The 27,135-nt window shown below is 35.4% G+C and overlaps 1 protein-coding gene across 1 annotated transcript in view; it reads left to right on the top strand.

Annotated features, from left to right (window-relative positions):
* LRRC49 (leucine rich repeat containing 49) overlaps window positions 1-27,135 on the top strand; it is a 49,425-nt gene that overhangs the window by 14,921 nt on the left and 7,369 nt on the right. The window contains exons 9-14 of the mRNA XM_040601946.1: window positions 2,070-2,131; window positions 8,642-8,789; window positions 16,679-16,762; window positions 21,420-21,571; window positions 24,268-24,505; window positions 25,813-25,998. Coding sequence (XP_040457880.1) covers window positions 2,070-2,131; window positions 8,642-8,789; window positions 16,679-16,762; window positions 21,420-21,571; window positions 24,268-24,505; window positions 25,813-25,998 — 870 coding nt within the window. The remainder of the gene's footprint in view (window positions 1-2,069; window positions 2,132-8,641; window positions 8,790-16,678; window positions 16,763-21,419; window positions 21,572-24,267; window positions 24,506-25,812; window positions 25,999-27,135) is intronic.

Genomic DNA, 27,135 nt, shown 5'->3' with positions numbered 1-27,135 from the left:
TGCACAACAATGTACATATATTTTTGTTACTTAAATTTGTTTAATTTTTTTAATAAAATGAAAGCTGCAACACTTTTGTATTGAAATCCAGAATCTGCTGCAATATGAAATTATTGAAAATCCAGAAGCATAGAAATAAGTATATAATTTTATGAAAAAAATATCCAAGATATTGTTTGTTACATTATTGCTGTAGTACTTGAGTAGTTGCGGGGAGGGGTTTTAGATATTTTTTCCTTTAAGATGAGGTTTAGGTTTTCTGATGGTTGACTCTGGGGGTGGGGTTGGTGTCAGTCATGATACAGTTATGATGTAGCACTTAACTGCAAAATTTTCACTCAAGCTCCTAAGAAGAATTTGGTTTCTGTGTTTTAGTTTTTGGACTGCATTAGTTAGTTACTATGACAATACTACAATGGCTTTTAAATTTGATTATTCCTTAAAGGAAAAGATCTAACTTAAATTTTTAAAAGTTTGTCATCCCCAAATCATGAAATAGAATCAATATAAAACTTGTTCCTTTAGTACATTTTTTTGTGAACCTTCCTTATTTTTCGCACCCCCTACCTGCTGTAAGTATTGTTCTTGTAGGAAAGATATTGTCAGCTGTCAAATGAAATGAGGTTCTGTACTGAACTCCATATCCATTGCAGTTAACTATGTCAAATAATTCAAATTACTCAACCAGATTATAGTTTTTGAGCGATTAAATGATCATCTCAGGCCTGTGAAACTTGCAACATATTTTACAGGACAGCAGCATATCATGCTGGTTGTGGAAGTCCGTCTTCAGGGGAAATTACTTTGTATTCTCCAATGCAATCTTCTTTGATTAGTTAAAATTGTTGCTGTTTAAGAATTATTGTGTACAACCCTGTCATGCCTGTCTTTGTGTGTGTATCTATCTGTACCATGCCTGCCCACCCCTTGAAGCATCAATGCTAAGTAGCCTTAGGGATAGAGGAGGTGTCCAGATGTAAATCTGTTATAAACTCAATCTTTCCGTGGTCTGATCTGGGAGGATTTTGAACAGCGTTGAACCAGGAGTTCTGCAACTGCAGACCTGAGCTACTAATAAGCCCTGCTTATTGTATACAGAGCTATCGCTTTCAGCAGCATTTGTTAGCTCATGTTCAGTGTCTGATTAATAGCAGCTACATAGTTTGTTTAGAGCTGCCTTGTGTTTGCCTCTTTGGGTAGAATGAACTGTTTCTGTTTCTGCAATGCTATGTAGACATGTCACAAATTCGGTGGAGGGAGGAAGGGCTGTAGATTTGATTTTGTGGCTAAAATCAAGGTAGTGAGCCCTGTGGTGTAAGTAATGGGTTTGCGCCCACTGATTGCAAGTTGGAGTATGCTCCTTAGTAGGATAAGGAGATACAGACATAGAACAGAGGGGTTGGGTGTGCGGTCTGAATGGTATATGAGTCAGTGCAGACTGTGCTGTCTGGCCATTATGGAAATATTTTATAAATGAAGTTTGATCTTACTTGATATGTTTAATCTTACTAATAATTGAGCTATTTGTTATTTAGGAGTTTTCTGCAAAGGGCTTTAGTGGCATATATTAAATTGACAATTACTCATTCTTCCTTAGAAATTTTCATTGTAAAGGTGACAGAGTCCTTCAGATCATTCTCTGGCAGAAGTCACTGCTGTTTGGTAGTGCTAATTGCACTGCTGTATTGCATTTCAAATGCCTGATTTCAGCATGGGCATGACTTCTTTATTTTTATTTTTTACAGTGTCTTTATCCTGCATCTTAAGTGCTGAGACAGCACCTTGGCTTATTTCCCAAAAGCCTGTTCAGAAACCAGCAACAGCCTTATCCCCTTTTCATTAACATCATTTGCTTTGCAAGTGATGCAGCTTGTTCTGCAGCATGGATATCTGCACTGAAACACTCCTTTGCAGTCTGCACTAGGGAGAAATGGAGCTGCACATTCAACACAAATCAATGTTGCAGCAAGGTTATAGCGTATAGAAATGAAAGGATTTCATCAGGGAGAGCAGAGAGGTTCAAAAGCTACGTTCAGCTACTGAATTTATGCCTCTATCTTTCCTTCCAGAAAGATGTGGATACTTTGCCCCGTCTCCAGCGTCTCTTCCTCAGCTTCAACAATATATCTAGGTAAGGGAAATAGCAGTTTGCTTCCTATCAATAATTTCAAGTATCCTGTTGGAGCTTATTTCATTAAAACTTAAATTCAAATGCTAGGAGTGCAGATACTTCCCCCCCAACATAACAGCATAATCAAGCCATTGTCTATTTTCTACTTTAAACATAAAAATTCTTGAAATCCTTTACATTTTGATGTAGTTGTACTATGAGTATTCTACCAAGGAACTTGATAATTTTATTTAAGTAAAAATACATACTCTTTACAATAACGATAAAAATCTAAAATAGTTTTATAAATATGTTGGTTTACTGTTAAACTAGATAGATGTTAAAGAAACATTATGTAGGGTGCATGTTATATTTAACATCACTGTATTTATGGAGTTACACAAACTGCTGAGTCAGATTCTACTTATGATTATTTCATGCTTGTATTTTACTTGTCCATATATTACTAAAGTCTGAAAGGTATATTTACGGTTATTTCCCTTTCAAACCAGATGGCAGGAGAATAGCTCAACTTTCAAAGCAGGGGTTCTGTAGTTGTAAGTGATTGAGTGAGTGCATTTTGTTATAAACAGATAAAAATGTTTGCCTTATGCTTTATGTAGTCATGCATTTTTTGAGTCTGCATTTATACTAGTGCCAATATTTTAAAAAATAATATATAAAAAATCCTGCATTAGCTTTGCTTTAGTATGTCCTTTTTTTTTTTTTTAATTTCTTAATCACCACCAGTTGTCTTTGCTTAGAATCAAATAATTGTGATGCTTCATGTTCTAATTACTGGAAATACAGTGCTGTTCTTATATCTGCTGTCTATAAAATGTTATGCTTAGCATGGGCTTTTATTCTAATAGATACTTGGAACATTTTAAGTTGACCTCCATTATGTTTTTTGCAGACAGCTCCAACCTACTTGTCTGTGTTCCTTAGGCTCTTAAAGTACAAATGCAGTAGATCTCCTTAAATACTCATGGGTATTAAGCATATAAAAAAAATAATCTGAGATTAACTGCAGGAATCTTTAACATGCTCTTCTATTAATTCATCTACTAGTTTTTTAATTTTATGTTTTAAATTGGCATAATGAAGAGAGGGGGTTAGCATTTTGCTTGTCTTAAATAATTTCCAGAATCGAAGCATGCCTTTTGTTTCTGTTTTTTGGAAAAAACGTTTCAGCTTGGCAGGAACAATGAGGGGACTGCAGTAGCTGGCTCCCTTGCTGTCAGGGAGCATCACTGCAGTCAGTGGAATTTCTGTATCATTTTATATACTTGGTATATGTTGTATAGCTTTCCGATTCCTTTCTCATTTGTTTTATGCAAATTCATGTTATTTTTACAGTGTTCAAAGAAGAAAAAATGTTTTGGGTTTTCTGTGAGATTTTCAAACTAGATTTCTCAAACTTTATGTAATAAGTAGCTTGCTTCTTGGTAATTTATCACGATTTCTGTATTTATTTATTGGGGCTTCAGCTGAAGTACTGATAGATTTAGTCTTAAGTTTTCTTGTAAGCTAGAAATACTTGTTTAGAACAGTCATGCAAATATATTCATTTGGTTTTAATTTGTAGTTTAAATGGGTATAAAAAAATCTTAATGTCAAATGAAAGACATCACCCTTCTATCAATTTTTTGTACATATGTGGGTAGATAGGTGAGTGGATCTGTTTAATCCTTTATTTACCAGTCATTATTACACTGAAAAATGTCTTTTGATGATCACATTTAGCTTGGGTTTTTGAAATAATAACTTTTGGTTGGCTATAGCTGTTTTGAAGGCTAAAACCCCCCATTAATTCCTGATTTTTTGAGTTATGTAGTAGATGTATCTTCTAACAGGAAAATGATTAAATAGAAAAGTATACTCTTAACCATCTGCCTTCAGATACTTTGGCCTGGATACTGTTTGAACTGACTGAAGAACTTGTATGCAACTGTAATACCAGTGAATAGCTGTGCTACATCTAAACACGCCTACAACCCTTTTAAATAATTTTCTGTTTCTGAGTCGCTTACCTGGGTTTACAGAGTGCCATAGATAATTTTTAAAACTTACTTTTCCTAGAAAAAGCTGTGTCTATACAACTGGCTTTTATTTTAGACAATCAAATTGATACACAGGTATTCTAATTCATTTATCTGTAGGTGCATAGAGAAAACCTGCAGATGGAAAAAATAACAAATTAATTGCCAAAACGTGGGTATATTTATGTTACAGGTTCATTAAAATATTTGATTAGTGATCATTAAAAATGTAGCATTTTTGAGGCAGTGCTCCCTTGGAAGGTGTTGCTGCTTCCTATTTTTGTAAGTCACCAAAAATCCTTGAGTCTTAAATTTGATACATACTGACATGTATGAATTAATATTTTAGCAGAAGATTTGGGAATGCCTCTTAAAATTTTTCACTATTTAAGGCATGAGAATCTATCATGGGTTTAATCACATTCTTTTGCCCTTTTGCTTCAGAGGAGGCCTCAGAATGCTGCAGAGCTTTTAGTCAAACAGGATGTATTGGCAAGATAATAATATAAGCTAAAACCAAATGCTGTAGAAATTGATGCTGATCTGAAACAAAGGAAGTCCTACTTCTGTCTTCAGCCCCCAAAAATTTAGCAGTTAAAAACTGAAGGCATTCATGCCTGATGGCTGAAGGTAACATGTATCTATAGAACAAGTTATAAAGAAGGGGGAAAAATCCCTTTCTGAAATTGAATGTGGTACTGCAAAGAGGTTACAGAAACTTTTCTTCAGGAAAGATAAGCCACTGAGATTCAGAAAGAGGGCTATTGCTCATATTTCAAAATATGAAACCAGGGAAGACTATTTTTTAATCTTGGAAACAAAATACGTATTTTTCACTGCTGTCCAGATCAGCATCATATTGGCTTTTTCATTTAGTAAGACATGTTGTCTAGCCATATGGAAAAAAGTTGGATACAAGCTCAATGGACATGTAATTGTTTTTCTTCATTTTGTTGCTGAATTGGAAACCTGAGAGAAGGAATGTTCTTGGCTTAATAAACCCAAGAAAATATCTTTTTTTTTTTTTTTTTTTTTTCCTAGTGGAATGAAAATTATAAATAAGTTGTTAAATACTTGAGCAAAACCAGTGCAAGGGGGATGAAAGTTTTACTGTGATAATAGTTATTGTCATCAGTAGTTTAGTGGTTAGAAACCTGGAAAAACCCAAGTTTTCTTCTTTGAATGTTTTCTGAACATACAGTTTCCTCTTGGGTGCCCTGTCAGACTCCAGCGAGTATGTTGCTTTTCTTCTCCAGAGCTTTTCCCCTTTGTGGAACATGCTATTAAAAAGTAATTGATGCAAACGTATAGAGAATGAACAACTGTCTTCCCAAGCCAGTAGGCTGTGACAGGATGAGTGTTCCTGTGTCCTTGCTCATGAACTGTGTAAATGTGAATGCAGATCACTTCTGGAGGTTGAGCTTACACCACTCCAGAATACTCTGCTGCTTAGTAATTGCCACATTCTTGTGGGAGGTGGGAGAATTGGGTTTGCATCCCCTCTGACAGAGGGGAGAATTGGATGCAGGACTCTGAGCATGGACACAAGATGTAGAACTGGTCTATTCTGAAAAGATTTCCAGAAAACACTTTTTGATAAATCAGCCCAAATTCACAACTCATTTCTGTGTTGCTGAAACTTACCATTTTAGTAAAGATAAATTCATTTAGGAAAGAAGAAAGAAGAACAGGAAAGGAGAGGTGGTTGCTGTAGTTTAGTGGAACTCCTGCAGGAGAAGGTCTTTTGGAAAGAGAAGCAGACGCTCCGGTTGAGGAGATTGACTGAGGCAGTCTGAAACAGCATCATCCACAGCTGCTTTGTATTTTGTGAGCAGGGTAAAGACTCCTTTGTGGTGAACAGAGGCTAGAGAGAGCATTGAGACGTGGCCTCTGGTTCCCATAGGGTGGTCACCACTTGGCTCTGTCGCAGCAGTCTGCATGCTGGGAAGCAGAAGCTTGGTTGTAAAGTATGCAGTCTGTTTGGTAAGTGTGTTACAGTATAGCTTTGCTTGGCTTAGGGTTGGGGTGCCAGTGCGACAAGTACAGTATATTAAGTTTTCTACGTTAAATTTCTGATTTTCTGACACTCTGTTTTTCATATGTGTACACGAAGATGTGAAAACATAGGTATTTTGCACTACTGTTTAGCTTTAAAATTGAGCCGCTAATAGGGCGGCTAAAAGCAGCATAAAGCAAACACATCTGTTTCAGCTCCAGAGTGAATGTTCTTGTTTGCTAAAGCACTGAGAATTTCAAAGCACAGCAGTATGTATAAGTGGAAAGTCTTGAAAACGCTAGCAAACTTTCAACTTTTCTGTCATTTCCTGAAGACATTTGTTTTATTAAGAATCTGTAAATCTCATGTAATGGCAGTAGTACTGTTCAGCTGAATGTTTAGTGGGAAGTGCTTGGAGTAAGTATGTTTAATGCTTTTCAGAAATATATTTACATTATTTGAAGCTAATTTTGAATAGCAAAAAATGTTCATATTTGTCAAACAATATCTATTCTAGCCTGATGGAAATTCAGTTATCTGTTCTTATTGCGTTTCTGAGTTTGCTTTCTGTGTAATTTGGGAAGATTATCTTTTATCTTCAGGACATATTCAATATGTATGTTAAGGAATATGTCAGCCTCATCTTCCAGAAATGTGGTTGCATAAACTTTTTTATGGAAAAGAAGCTGGATCACAAAAAGAAGCAGAAAATAATAGTCAAACCTGTAGTCTTAACCACATGTACAAAACACCCAATTCTTCAGATACGCTTCATTGGGGTCTGTACAGAGTTCATTTTCTGTCAGTTCTTATGTTGTTTTAATGTACTAAGCAGAGAGGTAGTAGTGTCTTCCACTTTACACTCTCATTTTTTCAGCTGCATCTGTTGGGTATATCATGTCGAAGTTACTTGCATGCTGCACTAATTGTATTGGGGTTTTTGAGATTTGTATTGGGTGGTATCTTCTCTTCATTCCTGCTAGCTTATGTTGGTATCCCGGCCTTTCTTCTGCTGGTTGAGACTGAGTGCTATTTGGTGGTGATATTTTTATATTTTATCTATATTTCTTTTGTTGCAGAAATTGTTTTATCGCATATCTAGAATTTTTCAGGGATATCTCATTTGAAAATCTGACGTGGTGGATCTGAAGCCCTTTGCAGCTGAATGTTAGTCCTCAGCAGATTATTGTATGCTTTTGTGAAAGTTGAGTGATACCAATGATAAAGGCAGTTGTCACTTTAGTCAGTGTCAGTCTTTAATACGAACGTCTGTACTGCATGTGATTTCTGATCCCTCGGTTACACAGGGTATACTCAAGGTTTGGTAGCTTTCCAAGTACTGGTGCCTTCCAAGTAGTAGTGGAGGAATTCTTTTCCTGCCACCAAGAATGAGAAGAAATATAACCAATTGATGCAATCAGTGAGATTGTCAGAATATAAAGAAAAATAATCACAGTAACTCCCTGTTTTCCACTTCAGAAATGGTCTCTTCTTTCAGAATGTCATTAAGTGGTTTTTTATTTAGTAAAGAAATTCTCTGTTTAAATTTTTGTCATCATCATTAATTCTTTTGTAATTTTCAGATTTTTTTATCTTCATTCTCAAAAATAGCAAGTCAAATTATTTCACACTTTCCACTTAAACTTTAACTTCATAACAAAGACCTGACTTTCGAAGGTGAAAGTGCATTAAGCATGGGCGCACATTTGTACGTGTATATGCTGTAATCAATTTCTTGAAAGGTGTTGGGGAGTCATATATATTTCTGTAACTGTTCAGTTGGTTTTTTTTATAAATTGTTTGTTTCTCTGTTGTTTAAAAATACTGTTTATGAGTTAGCTGGTTTCTTTTCACATGATGTCTTTAATGCAAGGAACATGATACAGGCTATACATTTCTAAATACATTTTACACAGACCAGTTATTTTTGTCAGAAAACAAATCAGATGTCTAAAAAGCTAACTTGAACCTGTTTGTAGACGACTGAACTTAGAACAATAGACAGATCTGATTTGAAGATAATATAATGCTTTTGTAATTGTTTTTCTTCTGATACTTAATGGTGTTGCAAACACCCAGGATTATTCTGTGGTATTTGTGGTTGGCTGCCTTTTTTTTTTATTACTATTTTTTTTTTTTTTTTGTATTTTCCATGGTTTTCATGCTGGCTTTGATGGCAAATACACCTTGTATTATTTTTTTGAATATGAGTTATGTATCCTATTTGAGGGAGGTTTTAGGTGAAACTATACGCCCATAGTTAACAAGTTCATGTTATTCTGCATCTCTTTTTTTCATCTGTGTGTGAAGAGATTAAGAAGTTTAACAGCAGCAGCTGTTGGTATTTCAAAATACTTGTAATTATCATATACAGTATTGATGGGTGGCAGTTGTACAGGCAAAATTCATGTTTTATTCTTAAGAAATAAAATCTTCCATCTCAAAATTATTCCTACTCTATGACATTAAAACTTTAAACTTTTTTGGTTACAGTTTTGAGGATATTCTGTGCCTTGCTGATTCCTCATCTTTGTCAGATATCACCCTTGATGGCAATCCAATAGCTCAGGAGACATGGTACAAACACACTGTTCTCCATCATATGATGCAGCTCCGACAGCTAGATATGAAGAGAATCACAGTAAGAAATTTCTGTTTTTGTCAAACTTACTAGATTATTAAAATCAGAAGTAAAATATAGGGGTTTCTGTGTATATATGTATATTAAAAATACCAAAGTTTTTTCTTAATTTAGTATGGAATTAAGCTGTATATAGATACTATATTATTTAAAAATTTAATCTTTTTTTCTTTTGATCAGTATTATGTAAGGGTACGCTTTTTAACTTTAACATGTTTATTTTTAAATGCTTAAACTCTTCATTAGTAAATACGTTGTGATTAATTGCCATGTGACATGAGAGAATCTGCAAAGCTTTTGGTTAGAAGTTTCCCAACACAGTTTTTACTGGTTTGCTGTATAGCTGAAAAGGAACAGCATATTTCTTCCAAAGGAGTAGTCCGTTTTCCCTAAAATTGATGTTACTGGTATTTTCTTTCATTTAAAAATCTTGTTGATTACTTCAGTCTGCTTTTCTAAGGAACACTGGTGATTAGACAGTTTCTATGTGTGTATCTGTATTTCTCCCTTCCTTACCTAACCTACTTTCCCTCTTCTGTTTCCGCTACACAAGTTCAAGTAGTCTTGATAAGGAAGAGAGGACTCGCAGGCAACCAAGTCTCTTGCAGACTTCTTGAAAATACACTGTAAGGTAGAGGATGATGGGCAATCACTGCAGGCCTTACCATTAAGTCAACTATTTATCTCTTAATATAGGAATAGCCATTCTGATTCTTCTGTGTCTGCTCAGAAGTGATGTGTAAGCATGACCTTCTTAAAAGAGTAATCCATCCAACAGCAAGATAACAAATATATGTTTTACAAGCAACAGTGTTGCAGTGTTATCTTTTTTGACCAGGTGCAATACACATAAATTATTTTAAATGCTCATTTCCTTTGTACAAAGGCTGTACTGCATTATAAATTATAAATCTGTTGTTTTACCATCTCTCCTGTTGTCCTGTGGCAGTCCACCATAAGCATAAAAATAGAGCTTATTAAGATGTAAAATGGAACATGCGTGGAAAAGATTTATTTAAAAAAAGAAGTGCTTTGGGTCATGAGTCTTTTACTCCTAGCATCAGGAATAACAAAGACTTGCTTGTTTGCATGTATTCTGTGAGTTGGTTGGTAGGTTTTGGGTTTTTTCTTTTGTGAGTTTATACTGACTTAATTGACTGCTTGCTAATTAATTTGCATTTTAAAAGATCATTTTCTCAGTATTATTTCAGAAACTTGAGTTGCCTAAAGAAAATCTTTTTCGTCCCTCCCCACCTCTCCCAGCCCCTTCTTGAGAGGAGATGGATCCTGGTAGAACTCCCAGTGGTGGGAAAAACGGTAGAAAAAGCTCCAACTCCTTTTCAGACTCTATGGGTTGTGTATGGAGAAAAAGCTATTAGAAATGCACAGCCATGGGAAAAACTGAGTCTGGGTTCACACCTTGTTAAACATCAGAGAATCAGCCACAAGACAAAAAGCCATAGAAACCCAGGCTCCACCAGTAGTGCTGCTCATAAATCTACTTGTAAAAAGAATGTGTTTTGTGTTCTTTATTTGCCTTCTGGTTTTGGAGCCTTGAACTTTTTTATCATTTTCTCCATGGAGAGACTGCTGTATGTTTTGTCCAATAAAAACTGTTACCCAGATAATCATATAACTTAAACTGGGATTATTAAGAGGAATAACAAGTATTATGAGGTTTGTGATAAAATTAGAGAGTTGGCAATGCCAAATCCAGCTATTCTGCCTAGTAATGCAGTGTGCTGTTGCCGTTGGCTGTAAGGGTACATGTAACTTGGTGGGGAAATGCAAGTGCAATATTGGGTATGTGCTTTTTCTCACTCGAGTAGTGTACCTAAACTTAATTACATGTATAGGATCTTTTCATTAGTCTGAAGGGTGTACAGACCATTTTGAACTTAAGCGTTGCTTTGCTATGTGAAGAACCAAGAGCTGGATTGGGATGTTGAGTTTTTTTTCTGACTAGGAATTCCTCACTAACCTGTTTAGAAGCTCTTCTGCTTGAGAACTGAGTTTTACACAATTGTTAGTTCTGCTTTTGACTTTTTTTTAATTGCTGGCTTTGCTGGGACAAGAAAATTAATTAAAGAAATAATAAAATCTGAAGGTTAATTTTCAAAAGTTTGTGAGAGACCTTGAAGTTTAGTCATATTGGTTTTCAAGAAGACAAAACACTTTTTGGTACCAGGCCTTTTCTATAGGATTCTCTGGAGAAAGGGAACCTTGGACCAAAAGTCTGGTGGTAACTGCCTCTGCCTTAGGGAACTATTCAGGAACAGATTGCTGCCATGAAAATCAAATATTTGCACTTGGAATAAAATGTTTTTTGCATTGTAGTTGTTCTGATGTTTCATAAGTTGGGGCAGATTTGCCTTTATTCAAGGGTTTGCTTCATCTTATGACAACTTTTAAACCCTGACCCATGAGGAAATTGGTGTTTTTTAGGTTGCCTCATTCCTAAGCCATTGTTGAATGTAAGATTTAGGCTCTTAAGCTGCTGAGGCATGGACCCAGCAGTGATTAATCAGTTGGAGGTTAGTTACCTGTAACGAGTTTCACTGTAAGACTAACCACTTATTGTCCATGCTCGAAGATGATTTTCAGCTGAAAAAGCCTACCCATGTTGTATTGTTTATGTACACCATTCAGTCAATGGAAATCTTTTACTTTCTCAAACTCTGATAGATCAATCTAGAGCCTTAAAACATGGGGAGGAGGCTGAATCACTGTGGCTGGTCAGATGACTGTGTGCCGCCGGTGTTAACCATCAGTAACTGTCTGTAACAGTTACTACCTGTAGTCCACCTTAGTTGTGAGTTAAGACATGTGACTCGATGAAATAGGCTTATGTGCAACTGCGTTGCAGTCAAAGCAGGCTGAGGTTGCATATGTAGTCGTTTCCATTATCTGGTCAACCTACTATAATATTTTTCTGTACATTTAAGCTTTTTGAATAGATTTCATAGTTTGGACTTTTTCAAGAATGGATTTATACAGTGGCACTTAGAGTTTAGCTGTGACCTAGCGTTTTTCCTCCAGTCTTTTGTAAGAGTAAGCAGATGTTGTCTGCAGACACATCATAAAATATGAAAATATGAATGAAATGTGTACATATTCCTTACTGAGGAATTAACCAGGATCACTTGCTATGCGTCACTTCAAATACACTTTCTCAAGAGAATTTGCTAAATATATATGTGTATGTTATCTATCTATATTATATAATTTATATATATATTTTAAATGTGCTGCAGCTCCCAAATTGAAAGATAATCTGCAGCTTTTTAACAGTAAAACTGTGCTTCTTTTCATTGATGTTTTATAGGTTTTGGATGCTTAGAAGGCTGAGTTTGGTTTTGATTATTTGCTTAGGCATTTCCCTGCTGATCAGGGAGTAGATTCTACTGCTTTATCCAGAATAGAATTCTTTATTGATTCCATCAGCGCCATGGAGTGTTGTTTTTTTAGGCAAGGATCCCTAATGTTTTTTTGCTTTCCACCTGAAAATAAGTTACTTCAGGAACTTCTAGAGTCATTCTTGTGGATTATAATTCTGTCTTTTAAATCGGGTCTTGCAAAAGTATACCAAATTAATAATAAAAGTAAAAAATGGAGGTACATCTTATTGTCAGGTACACTTAAAGATTCATCAGAAATGTTACGCTTGCTGTTTTCCGTGGCTGTATTTCTCCTAGAACCATTCTTACTTCATTCTTGTGTAAAATCAGCCTCAGTGGTGTACAGGACAAGTAGTCTGCCTTCTGCAAGTATAAGTGAGCTGAATTTTATGCACTTTGTGTAGTGTATTGTAAAGTCTTCTTAAGCTTGGAAAGCTTAAATGTGTATTTTCAGGCCATTATTCATATTCTCTCCCCCACCGCCTTTTTTTCCCCTCCGTTACTTCAAGTAGTTTAAATAAAGTATGCTATAGCTGTTTCTATTCCATAGTAAAATTATTTGAATAATTTTAAGGTAGACATACTATGGAAATGAAATGCTGCATTCTTTGTGTGTTACCCTAGAATTTTTCTGTCCTGTGACTTAAGTGGTAGCGTTTGGTGAAAAAGAACTTGTTGGAATAACAGTAAAACAGCAGAGCAGCGGCAAGGAAGAATTGCCCTGCATTCTGCTGTGCTCTCTTTAGGATCCTTTTCGGGTCTTCCTGGCTGTTACCGATGGAAAGGCACCAGAATGACACAGGTTTGGCCCAAATCCGTGCTGGTGTCGTTATGGTAGTGCTGGTGTAGCAGTAGGGGGAGCTCCCAGCTTGCCGAAGCGGCAGCTACAGCTCTAATGGGAAACCCTTAAGGGTGGCAGTGCCTTGAATGTGTCTTATTTTGTGTGTGTCCTGTCGCTACTGTAGCTTCACACTGAGAATGTAAACACGGAGCCTTAGAATCTCATTGCATAAGGTTATTACGTGGTTTTGGTTTTTTTTTTTTTTTTTTTTTTTTTTTTTTTTTTTTTTTTTTTGGAAGATGGCTTCTTAGCCATTTAGCCTGAGAAGCACAGAACTAATGAATGGCGGAGATTTCAATATACAAGAGGACACCCGAGTCCTTTTGTAATGATCTGGCACTTCGACCTTCTGGAGGAGCATCCCTCCTTGTCCAGCAAGGTTTGGTTTAAAGATGAAACAAAGTTATGGACAATAACAGCAGGATGAGAGGGGGGGTCAAAGAAAAAGGGAGACAGAAAGAATTTCAAAGGTGCTAGAGCTAAAAGAGAAAGGGTGATAGTAAAAATGAATTGTGGCAAGGTTTTTAAGGGTTTTGTTTTATAACTTTGTGGGGGTTTTTTTGTGGGTATTGGCAGGGAGGATGTTGTGTTTTTTCAAGATTGATTGCATGTGTTGTCTAAGATTAATCAGGAAATGTATACGGATTTGATTTCCATAAAAAGTGGTTTTGGCCCTTGATTTATTTAGATGTTTTCCCTATTATTCTGCCTTTATGAATACTAACTAAAACTAGGGCATATTTTATTTTTAGACATAGCTAATTTCATTTAGAAATTATTTTTTTAAACATGTCTAAGTAGGATAAACTCTTGATCAAGAAAAAAAGTCTTATTCTGTAAATAGAAGACTCTTGTTAGAATATAATTTACTGTAGTTCATTTAATTCTTTGTGTTGAGATTGTGTTGGCAGGGAAGGTACTGGACTGACTTGAATGAGGGCAGTAGGTGCTCGTGTGTGGAACGCAGTGTCATAAAGTAGGTGTTTGGACTGGATTAGGGGAAGGCTTCGAGAAGGCAGTTAGGGTAAGAAGAGACCTTTGTGGAAGCCGAGAGAAAACTGAATTAGGAAACTTTGTGGATATTTTTAGAGCTTTGCGGGGCCGGGTAGAGGGGGCAGACACGACCCCTTAATTTGTTTTGAAAGGAATAAAATCAATGATGGCTGCTTTATTATAGTTTAGTGTCATTTTGTTCTCTAATGCTCACCTTCCCCAGTGCAAAACACAAGAATACCTCGGTTAGTTTGGAGCTGAGTCAGTGACAACTGGCCATTGCTTTCTGCCAAATAGAATGGATAATTCCTGCTTCCTCTCCCATGGTGGGAAAGCAAGTTTACATTTCTCTTCTTTGTGCATGCCAGTTTTATATAATCAAACTTCTAGGGAACAAAAAACTTTACTTTGAGACTTCTAAACATACTTCAAGTTACTTAATATGTTCAATGTGTTGAAAAGTCATTAGAGAAGATTAAGACACTGAAATTGTAAAAAGCTTGTTTTTGTAGGAAGCCAATTTAAAAGGCATAAATGCAAGGTCAGATGAAGAGATTTAATTAGAAAATAAAAAAAGCCAAACTAGAAACAACTCTAACCAACTTTCTCTATAGAAAGATATCACTAATGTAATTGGGTAGTGTTTATATTTTATTTTAAGATTTCAGGCTTTTTCAAGTAAATGTAGGCTTAGTACACTGACACATAATTGGGACGAAGAGCTGTCATGAGAATAATGTTTGTAGTTGTTAACACTTTGAATCATACCTGGAGGAACAATAGATTTTTATTTGGCATTATTAATTATGCATTCATATGTGTGGCATGTTACCTGCATGGGGTTTATTTCATGATTTTCACAGCATCACCCTGAGCCCTCCCATTCAGGTATTAGGGTTTCATTGTGTGGTATTTTGTTGTATTGGGATCTAGAAGGCCTTCTGTATCTGTATGTGATTTTATTTAATTTATTGTTGAGCCTCCTTTATCATGGACTAGTGATCTCTTGAGGTCCCTTCTGATCTGGATTATTTTGTAATTCTATGACGCTGGCCCTTTGGTAATACCCTGTGTAGGATGAACTGAAAGCCCAGTAGCAGAGGAAGCTGCCAACAAAACTTCACCCTCAAAAGGCCAGAAGTTGCTTTCAGAACAAAACATCCACCCCACCCCTGCAAAAAAACCCCAACCAACAACCAAAAAGTGTTAGGCTTTCCAATTAGCACTCCAGGGAAATTCTTGTATACACTTGGGGTAGAGGAGGCTTACCCTATCCAAAGCCTCATGCTTTAATCTGCATTAAGGTATTCCTCTTGTTTTAATATATGCTTATTAAATGAAAGTTGCAGAGGAACAACTTGGAAGTTTGTTGTTCAATCGCCTTTCAGATTCATGTCAAAAGCCATGGTATGTCAGTAGATTTCAGGGAGGCTGTACACAGATAAGAGCAAATCTTATGTGAGCCTAACTTCATATGCTTTGGAAATAATTTTCTTAAAAATGTAACAGCAATCCTAAGTGTGAAGTTTCTGTTTTATTTCTCTTCCAGTAAGCCTTCACCCATGTGCTTAGGAGTTCTTAATTCTCTGAACATAGCATGTTTTATTTATGCAGAAATTTTGACATATCAGTAGGTCTTCATGGTTGGTGGTGCTTTCTGTTCACTGCTGTTTGTTAATTTTCTTTACACACAGCTTTCTGGAAAGTGAAAGTGAAAAGGTTGGGACAGGAGCTTTCTATTTTGAGGGAAATCAAAACACTTTCCCTACGTTCTGGGAAGATACTTTAATAGAAACACCCAAATGGCATGTGAAGTAAATCAAAATAAGTTAAAAGTATGCTTCCCAAATATTTGTGTTGGAAGAACTCTTTTTACTTCATAGTGAACATTTCTTTTGTTACTTGGAAAATATATGTTCTAAAAATACCGTGCTGTGAGAATGTTTAGACTTCTGTAAATAGGGCGCATTCAACCTAATATGGGTGTATTGCAATATTAAAGTGCTGTACCAGGAAAATTAAGCATCTTCACTTACATGACTTCCATTATTTAAGAATCGGTGCTTTCTTCTTGCAACTTCTTCTTGAATGGGTAATAATATTGATGAGAAGTAATGTTAATGTAAGATACTTACCTTTGAAAATATTCTTTTCTTCCTAAGTTCTGTAGGAGATGGAAAAAAGTCGGTCCCCGGACACAATTTATAATGCTAAAAATCAATCTCTGGATTATGGTTTGAGCATAAATAGGGTTCAGCTTGTTCACTCTGTGTCTTTCCTTACCAGAAAAATCCAACTAATTGTAAAAACCACTACGAAGATACAATGCACTGTTATATTTAACAGATATTTATATATTTTTTCACTGTCATACTCACCATATGCTTTATACTTTTCCAAAGACCTTTACAAATACTAGTTTTAGTAGCTTTATTTTCACTATTTGTATCCAAGTAGATTTTTTCTGTATTTCCTGATTTATTTATAATTACAAATGTTATTATTTTTAATATTTAGAAACATTGAAATGTTAAAATTATTAAAATGAAATTGTTTATTTCAAATACCAACACAAAAAAATATTGATAATTTTTTAGTAACGCTTTTCAGAACCTGATTACTTTCCCCTTTTCTGAAGTTGTTTTTTCTTCATCCAGGAAGAAGAGAGACGTATGGCATCTGTTGCAGCAAGGAAAGAGGAAGAAAGGAAGCGTGAAAGCCATAAACAGACCTTGCTTAAGGTATTTTGTGTGGTAGTTCTAAACCTACTGTAAACCAATTTACATAGCCCAGTATGCCTCTATCTTTTTTTTTTTTTACTGCTTAAACAGTGCACTCCACAATTGAAACTTAGTCAACGACTCAAGATACACTTTAGAAAAAAAATCCCAGTTGAATACATGATTGTGATGTATGTGAAAGGATGGCCAACTTAATTTTCACAAATCCAGACATGAAGTAAATCCAGGGTAAAGGAAAGGACTTTTCAGTGATTTCAAATTGCTTGAACTTGGTCTCCCCCATTTCATGTGAGTGCTCCAACTTCTGCCATGCAGGGTGTTCTGAAGTAGTTTTTCCTTCATTCTTTCCTGTTGAGGTCCTTGCTTTCTGTAGAAAAAGTTAAGCAGCCATCAGAGCAGCAGCTAGACTCCAGCTGCCGTCTTTTTCGCTGCCGTCTTTTTCAGAAGAATGCTTATCTACGGGACCACCTGGCCTGGTTAGGGCTTGTGTATGTGACATGGAATACTCCTACCAGGGGAGACTGAGGTGCACTCTGGAGTACTTTTATGGGGCTGGTGACCTATAATAGGAGACCAAAGTTCAAGGATCTAAGAGTCTCTGCATTCCATTTTTTTAAATGGAATAAAAAAAAAAAACCCAACAAACAAGAACCTAAATATATAAACGGGGGGGGGGGGGGGGGGGAATAATTTAATGTTTAATGCCAAAAAATATATTTTGATTTCCTAGTTATTTTTATGCATTTGTAATTTTGATTTACTGTTTTAAAAACCACCCACAATATAACAAAAAAGTCTTAGATACAATCTTTTTTTTTTTTTTTCTTAAGCAGCACTGTGTGTGGTGTGTGTGTTGTTTTTTTTTTTATTGTGGAGTTGTTTTTTTTTCTCTGTGTGTGTGTGTCCCCAAGATACTGATGTATTTAAAGTCTTTAGGTTTTCAGTTTTGGTGCCTATTCTTAGTAACATAAAGAAATGGGAAATTAGTAAGTAATATTCACACATAGTGTTATTTTATACTGCTGAAAAGCTAACTGTGTCTCTGGACTAGAAAAAAAGTAGGTGTTTATTTGAAGTTCATGTTCTTAACCGTAACTTAAACATTGATGTAATATTTCCTTGTAGCAGAGGGTTTGTTTGTCTTGATGGCCTAGATTTCTCAGTGCATTTTGCTAGTGGAAACTTCCCTTAGAAGAGAGAAAATAAATTTTTAATGTATCATGCTGTTATTATTCAACTTTCAACATTAAATTGTAGATTTTTTTAATGTAGTTGAGGTAACTTTATCTTAAAGTTACATGGTAAAACAGCCAATTATCAACATCTTCTGCATGATTTCAGGATTTTTTATTTCTTTCCTTTGAAAATATGTTCTTGTGTGTTATGATTCCGGTTTCTTTTTTCCTGTTACACACAACTGAATTGAAAGGAACAAATCTGCTCATAGATACAATGTCTGATGGAAAAAAATTGCAAGCTGTAGGATTTTCTTCATAGTTGAATTTGAAGAAAATATTTAGAGAGCTATATTCTGCAGTTTTTGCTGTTGTCACTTTCCTCCAAACTTCCTTAAACTGTATGCAATGCAAATGAAATTATAAGCACTCATTCAGTAGTAAACAATGGCTGTTTTCCTGTACTCACTGCATCGAAGAAATCAATTTCAGCAATGTCATCTCTTCTTTCTCCCTTGCTGATACATACTTGCCTGCCCTAACAACGGGGTTTCTTCATCTCTCTTTTTCCAGACCCACTCCTCTGGGAAAGCTTGGGATGTACTTTGAAATGTACAGAGAATGTAATTCCTTTCCAACAGAGGCTGAACTTAATTACTGGAAGGAGAAATAGTTACTGCTAGCAGAATCTTCACACTTCTAGAATTTGCTTTCTGTAAAATTAATTCTTAGAAGTTTTCAGAGGCTCTGTGGGAATCCAGCAGCCCACAGCTGAGGGCCAACAAAGCAGTAGAGCTGTGTGGTAGCTGAGGTTATGAGGAGACCCTCACCCTCCAGAACAAACAGAATTTTCTAATTGTGATGGGAAGAAACTGCTGACTATTTTAGCTTCCTCTACTTTCTGTGACATGGAGATCAGTCATCGCTGAAGTCTATGTGTAAACGTTGGGTACATAGTGTTCTCTAACCAGGTAACATCATAATGCTTTGGGCAAATTGGATGGGGAATATTTTTGAGCTCTTTAAAATGGAAAACTTTCAGAAGAAAATTGTAAAAGTAGTTCTCATGTACTTTCAGTGTCAGTAACAGACAACTACGGACATAATTTTTATGAACATTTGAAGTCTAGTAGATCTACCTCTGCCTTATCAGTCATTGAAACAGATCACAGTGTTTACTCTGAGTATAAGAGCTGCAAGCATGAGGGATTTGTGTGTAGGTATTAAATGTTTTACTGTGAAACATTTATATGCAGTTGCTCTTTATTCTGAAGGAAATACACAGGCTCCACAGATTTGCAGTCACAGATGATGAAATGCTCACTGCTTTTGTTGATATACTTTCTGTTTTTCAAAGAAATATTCATTTGTACTGCTTTATACTTCACATCTCCAACACTTGAGCACTGTGAGGGACTTTCTCAGTGAATGACACTGCGGTGATATCCACAACTTGCCTACTGTGAAAGAAATTACCTAAAAATATGATGGTAACAGTCACATGTTACTTTTATAGATTAAACCTAGAAGATAGTGAGTAAAGATTAAACTAAATGTATCAAAAATGTTCATTTCAAACTGTAAAATTAGGTGCTCCCTGATCCCCTGCCTTTCTCCGTAGGCATATAAAATAGTGGGGTTTTTTTCTGTTTGAAAAAAGGCGCTATAATAAAACTTTGTGGTTTGTGTTGATTTTTTTTTTTTTTCCCCAGCCATAGAGTCTGTCTTAGAACAGAAACGTAAATCTCAATTTTAAAACAAATAAAGCCTTTCTAACCTTCAGGAGTTTTGGTACAGCCTTCTAAATCCTAATCGGTATTTTGTTGTTTTCTTTTTTAGGCTGATATTAATCAGCATAACAAAATAGTCTAAAGGAGACAGGAACTAATGTAATCATATTTAAAAGTATGATATTAGGCTTTTGACAGTGGTAAGAAATTGATAAAGGTGATTAACTTATGCTCTAAGGAAATAATTGTTAGCAGGGATTTACCTTCCCTGAAATTATTTTAGACCCAATTTGAGAGCATTGCAACTTAAAACTAGCAAGTACTTGCTGTTTCAATCCAAAATTCCATGGCAATGAAGTAGAATATTCATTAGGACATCTGAAAAGTATGCATCTTTTATACTTCCCCTGTTCATGGGTAAGATCAGTGACAAGTGCACAGGCTGCCTACCAACTGGTATTTGTGCTACGTAGGGCAAATTCCTGATTGCCTTCCTCCCCCCCTTCTAAAATATGAGATTGGTAGCTTGTACTAATGTTCTGAAGTATATGAGAGGAGTTAGAGATTTCTTAGAATATTGTGGGGTTTTATTACTTTCTAAGAGTGGGAAGCTTTAAATTAAGGTGGTTACTTTGTATGGGTGTGAAAGCTGCATTTCTAACAGCAACATCAATTTAGAGTATGATATTATAACTAAGAAATTATTGGCTTTGACTGATACTTTGTTTTCTTCATATATTGTGGATGTGAATTTATTTTATGCTAAGCTTCTCTATAAGATTTTCCTTTCAAATTCTAAGTCACTGTTCAAGTTCTATTGAGAGTAGTGTAACAGTGAGAGAGCTGACCCCCAGAGAGTTAGGTCTGGTTCAGAGAAACCAAATGAAGTGACACTAATGATGAATTTACCCTTTGATGTTATTACCCTTTGGTGTGCAGCTTTCATCTGATGCGAATTCAGCCACCGGTCCACGAGCTCCTAGAAAACACCTGTTTTTTTAACCTTTTAAAGTATTCTAAATTGGATCTATTAAATCACATATATCTATATGATATCATAGAATAATAAGCAATATATAGAATTGTAAGGTAATTGATGTGACCTGCATGACTACACAAGAACAAGTACCTAATAGACTTTTGAAATACTGGCTCATTGACAAGGCTTGTCTAGAATATAAATACTACTTTTAAAAACTGTAACAAAATGTTTGAACTTAGATCTGTTGTAGTCCTTGTATCCATACCAAAGTTTATTTCATTTTCTGTTTTCATAAACCTGACTTTCCATTTTTCAGAAGGTAATTTTTTTCCCCCGTGCAGGGTATGCTGTTGCAATTACCGCTGAGACTTACAGCAGTTGCAGAACTGACTTAGCTTAAGTGCTAGGGTCTCCGTAGCAGCATGGAGGAAAGTATGAGCAGTCTGCCCTGTTCTGTGAGAGCAGTATTACAAGCAGCTCCAGACCATCAAAGTGACACATCTGGAGTTATCCAAACTAAACAGTTTAACTTTATTCTTTCATAAGTTGTGGATTTAATTTGTTAGCTTTCATGTTTCTGTTATTGCCTATTTTGTGAAGTCATTGTTTGCTGGCAGTTATGCAAAACAGCATTGATTTTAATGCATAACCACCAACCAGAACTATCATTTCTTCAATCTAAAATGTTTAAAGCGGCATATTTCTTTCAGAGCAAACAAGTGTGTTGATCCTGCTCTGTCATAACTTACAACTTTTTTATCTTGTTTCAGGAAAAGAAACGGTTAACAATTTGTAATATCGCTCGTCAGTGGGAGGTACAGCAGAATCGAATAGCTCTTGTGGCTTCTTTAAACCAAGATAAAGATAATGAGCCCTGTCAAATCAATGGCAGTGCTGCATATGTATTTCCTGAAGAAAGCAGGTATTTTATTGGGTAGTACTTCTTGTTCGTGTCTAATATTCCAGGTTACTACTTCTCACCTCTGACGTCTCACTGTATTTCATTATCAAAAGTAATATATCCAAAGCAATCCAGAAAAGATGTTTTACTTGGTGATTAAACCTGTTGGCCATTAGTAATAAGTAACATATATTAGATAAGTAATATAACAGTAACTCATTGACTAAAAAAGCACAAGCTAATTATGTGATTTTGCTAAATAAGGGAGGATTTCATGTTTGAAAGGAACGTTAAATATGAATTTTGACCCTTCTTCAGGCTGTTCATTTCCTTGACAGCTTAGATTGTTGCCCTACATCAAAATGAATGAAATAAGGATGTATGAGCACTGCAAACATTTGTAACCTCTTTGTGTATCAAGAGGTTTCATAAACTGAGTATTGAATTCCTGTTCTTAATTTGAACAGCAGTATATCTTATTGGATGGCTTTTATACCCATGTTATTTTAACGATAGCAGTTCTTTGACTTAGTTTTATTTCTAAGATGATTTTTGTATTGTTGGTTTATAAATGTAGTTATATTATTTTTGTGATACTTTGTGGCTTGCTTATTTGCATCTAAAAGGCGGCCATCTGCCATTCTATATAATTAAAAAACCCAATGCAGAAATTAATGAACAATGTGTGCTTTGGATTGGCTAAACCCAAACTAGCACACTTTCAACCGTGGCTAGCTCAGGCAAAAGGCTGAAAAAATGTTCTGCACAAATTCAATGGCAAGTACAGCTCTCTGCTGTGCCTGATCAATACTGGAAATGTCAGGTATGGACAGAAAGTCTTTGCCTCTCCCGAGCAGAGCCCATGTGAGTTTGAGTTTGTCTGGTGTTGGTTAGACTTGGGTTTTATCTCCAGTTGAGTGCTGCATCTTGTGAAACATTTTTTTTCCTTAGCGTTTTTAAATTGCTGTAGTCGTTTCTGTTCTTGTGCTTCCAAAGCTATCCTCCGAACAGATGTTTAGCCACTGCTTTCTTGCCGCCTTGGTTTCTTCACAACTTAATTCAGTGTTAGTAATCATCCCTGTAACCAAGTCAATGTAACTAGGTAGCTTGAGCATTGTCCTGTTAATGAACAGATTCTCATTGCTGGAGAATTAATGCTTTTAAGTAACATACTAAGACTTTTTCTATGGAGCTGTGGGAAAAATCTGGCTGTAATGCTATCTCTGCTTATGCTGGATACAGTGACTAAAGTTGCTGTATTCCTTGTAGTTTCCTGACCACAAATGTTAGGATTCTTTTGTCAGATCTGCAGTAATAAAACATAATGAATAAAGTCTGTTTCCATGTTCTTGTGGAAGATTTTCTAAGATTTGTAGATTACATGCTAGAAATCAAAGTGGTTACTTTAACGAAATACCAAATTTCCACCCTCCTGAGATGTTAATGCATATAACTGTCCTTTTTTTGCATATGTTGTAATTCTCTTATGCAAATTGCAGTGCATGTAGTTTTCTGAATTAGAGACTTAGGTTTGGATTTCTTCTTTTTCATGGCTGGTCAGAGAAATGAAGTCCGGTAGTGGTCTTTATCACCAATTAATGCTGGTTTAAAAAGATTAATGACAATGTGGCTGTATGTGTTAGAATTAAGAAGCTGTAGATAACACAGACATTTTTTGCCTTGAAGTCTTGTTGCTTTTTAAACCCCTCTAAGTTAAAATTGATATTGATCTACTACTCTGTTATATAATAGCGAAGAATTTCAGAAGATATTTTCAAGATGAGTAACTAAGCAACAAAATGGCAGGTGCAATTCAGCATAGAAAGTAATTGCAGCTTCACATATGAAGTGATGGGCTCTCAACATTTCCAGTGAAGAGTGAAATCTCAGAAAACATCAGTCAAGTGATCACTAGTAGTCAAAAAAAGCAAAATACATTAAAAATACTAGGAAGTTAGTAAAGAATAAAATAGTAAAAATTATTACGCAGTTTTCTAAACCTGTGGTTTGCGCTTATCTTGAATTCTCTGTGCACTGCAGGTCCAGTCAGCTGAATGTTTCATCTTGGAAGTAAGACACAAAGAGATGAGAGTTAGAATAGCTGGACTTACTGCTTAATTTTAAAATTGATCTTGTGAATTGGAAAGCTTACATGTTTTTAAGGAAATAATGTGTTCATCCCTATTAATTAAGGATTAAACAAGGATAATTATTTCATCAGGATATCGGTATTCATTATTCTGTTTAGAGATTAGAATAATCTTATGATTTATGTGACATATGGGTTTGAGGAAGGAGTGGTACTCTTGTTCACGAATAAAAGTAACTGTTCAGTAGTGTGAATCACATTATCCTGGATTGGTTTTAACAGCTGTCTGTTCTTAAAGCGATTACTTATGACATAACTTTTACATTTCATATAGCAAACATAATGTAAAGATGACTTTTCTTGAATAAATACATTGTTTGAAGTTGTTTTCAGATCTCTAAAGCAACACAAAATATATTAAGCTTTTGTAATGTTACTTGACAAAAAGAGGTTTTTCCAGCCCTTAATATTTTTGAACCAGATTGGGTACTGCAAATGAATGAATACTGAGAAATGCAATCATGTTTGACAGTTGCATTTTTGTAAAGTGAAAGGACTGTCATTCAATAGAATGATGTTACTATCTCAAAATAATCTCATTATATCGCTGCATTTTTGTTTCCTCCAGGTCTCTGGATACAATATTGAGCAGTGCAGTACAAGGCTTGTCTGTTCTTGAGTCTCATTTAGTGGAAGTGGAAGGAGACACCCTTTGCTTGTATGGTGCTGGAGCACTGGAGTGCCTGGATCGAAACTGGAGTGTTCAAACAGCTGGAATTATTGTCACAGTCCAATTTATGTTCATAGAGTTTGATGAAATAGTTCAAGTGTTAACAAAACTGAAGACAAAATTTCCTAATTCTGTGGTAAGAATGCCTCAGATTTGACCTGTGTGAACGGCTATGGAGTACGTCTTCTCCAGCAGAACTTTAATTTGCCATAGTCACCCTTGAGTGCTTTCGTATCAGTAGATATGTTTGTGAATTACGTATTTGCTTGGTGTTATGCTATAATGCTGATTTTAACTTGCTACTTCTTAAAAATGCACTTTAATTTAGATTCTCACACAGGATTTTCACACTGGTTAGTATTTATCTCTGTTCCTTTCACTTAGCTGATTATTTTTTGCAAAACTGATGTGTAAATTATAGTACTGCTATTCTACAATATTTTTATGGATCCGTGGTATCAGGAGACTTTCATTTGTGTTGTGAATTCAAAGATCAAATAGCTCATAGGAGAAAAAGAGACAGATAAAAAATCAAAGGGAATAGCTAGCTAAACCGGTACAGCTCTTGAAATTCCTCAGTTCTTGATGGAGCAAAACTACATAAATGAGGTGTCCCTGTAGCAGTACTTTTTTTTTTTTTTTTTTTTTTTTTTTTTTCCCTTGGACATTTAAATCAGTCATTTGGAAGCAAATAGTGATACTAGAGTGACTTGTTACTCAGATGATATGCCTCTTGAGCTCTGGGCTTCTTAAGATTTTTAGTTGAAAGGAACTTAATTGTTTCACTGGAATATATAACTTTCTGGGGAACTTAAGACAAATGTATCTACCTCAGTGAAACAGTTGTTTCATTGTGAGTGGAAAGCTTTGAGGGGGATAGCAGAATCTCAGATAAATTTTTATCTTCACCATCAGTTTTTCCTCCTTCACCTTCCCCCAGCAATGTTACTGTGCAGCCAAATATACCGTGCTCACAGTAGGAGCACCAGGGTAGGGCAGGGTTCAAAGAAACAGCAGGGTATGACTTAACGCCAGACTGCTATGGCTGAAAAAGCAGAATATTTAAAAACTTATTTTGTACTTACTCTTATGTGGCAGATGTTGCAGTTGCTTTACTTACAGAATTAAAATGAATATTGGTCAAGCAGTATCACTGCTTTTTGTAACACTGAAAATATTAGTACTATTGCTATAGGGTTTATAAATTGCCTAGGGACTTGTAACGTTGACATTCCTAAATATATGTAGTACGCCAATTGGTGGATACATTGATGTGTTTTGCCACGAAGACTTCAAATGAGGTGAGCTCAGTTGCTTCATCAGATCTAAAGGCTTGTTTGTTGGAGTTTGAAAACTGTTTGAGTGGCACAGAACAGGAATCTTTGTGCTCACACTTTATTGTTTCTGTATTTAATTTATTGTGGTTTGACCTCTTTTTTTCAGCACCTGAAGTTTAAGGAGACAAATCTTGTGACACTGCAGCAATTCAATGCATTAGCTCAGCTGCATCGCATTGAACAGTTGACAGTTGATCCTCAGGGAAATCCAGTTGTCAACTTTACTCTGTGGAAATACTATGTTCTGTTTAGACTGAACCATTTTAATTTACAGAAGATAAATGGAGTAAAGGTAGGACAGTGTTTCTTCCTTCTTACTATTGGTCTTGCAAGATAAAGTAGTGTTGTTCTTAAAAAGGCAGATGAATTGCTAATAAAATGAGCAGAACCCTGTTAGTACCCTTTCAGTATTAGGGGGGAAAAATTAAGTACACTTCACGATATAATTTCTTGTGCTGTGCTTTTAAGTCCAACTGTACTGTGTTACTGTAGGCGAAGATGGTAAGATTCTTAGTTGCCATTAGAATGTTGTGTTATATCGGATGTTTGCAATTGGAAATGACAGTCTAAATCTGTACCTCAGTGTTTGGGGTTTACAGGAAGGGAAGACTTTATTTATTTAATTTTTTTTCTTTCTTTAGAAACACATGCAGAAATAATAATAAAGAACCGCATGATTTTACTTGATTTAAAGAAGCATTTTATTATGTTCAAAGCAATCACAGTGCTGACACTGAATACTTTTGCAAAAATGTGCATTTGAGAAACTGTTGAGTAGTTTACAGTATATGATTATATTTTTCAGTGTAACAAAATATATCTAAACTAACATTTTCTTCTTTAAGCCTATCACAGGAAAAAGTCTGTCAAATAGCAAGCCTGAAAAAAAATAATTTGTGCAAGATTGTTAGTGTGTGGTTTTTTTGTTGGGTGTGTGTTTTATGTTTAAAAAAATAGAACATTAGGATGCTAATTTGCTATTCTTTGTATTTTCCTTTATGCCAATTGAAAGTAAATTTATTCAAGCATAAAAAATAACTATTTTATGCTTGGGCTTTGATTGTAAACAGGGGGAGAACAGTTACAATGTAATATGATATTTGAATGTGGAATTTCAAATGCTAAGTTAAGTTTATGTGGTGTTATGGAAGTTAATTAGAGCAAAAATAATACATAGTTTCAATGTTTAGATCTGGTATTTTAATTTGGTCATTGTATGTTATGGATTAGGTTTTTTACTTGTTAACTGATAAAGACATAGTATAAATGTTGTGGTTTACTTGGGTTTAGTTCTGTAAAACATGAATTAGTTGCACAGAAGAGCAGGAATTGGTTTAAGACCTTACCTGAAATAACTGTGAGAGAGAGGATGAGGAAAGATGAAAGATAAAGGCCAATATGACTCACTCCAACAGCATAGTATCTTGAA

The sequence above is a fragment of the Falco naumanni genome, chromosome 7 (assembly GCF_017639655.2).
Source record: "Falco naumanni isolate bFalNau1 chromosome 7, bFalNau1.pat, whole genome shotgun sequence".
In the NCBI taxonomy this organism is placed as follows: Eukaryota; Metazoa; Chordata; class Aves; order Falconiformes; family Falconidae; genus Falco; species Falco naumanni.
This window is presented reverse-complemented; position numbering and strand designations above follow the sequence as displayed.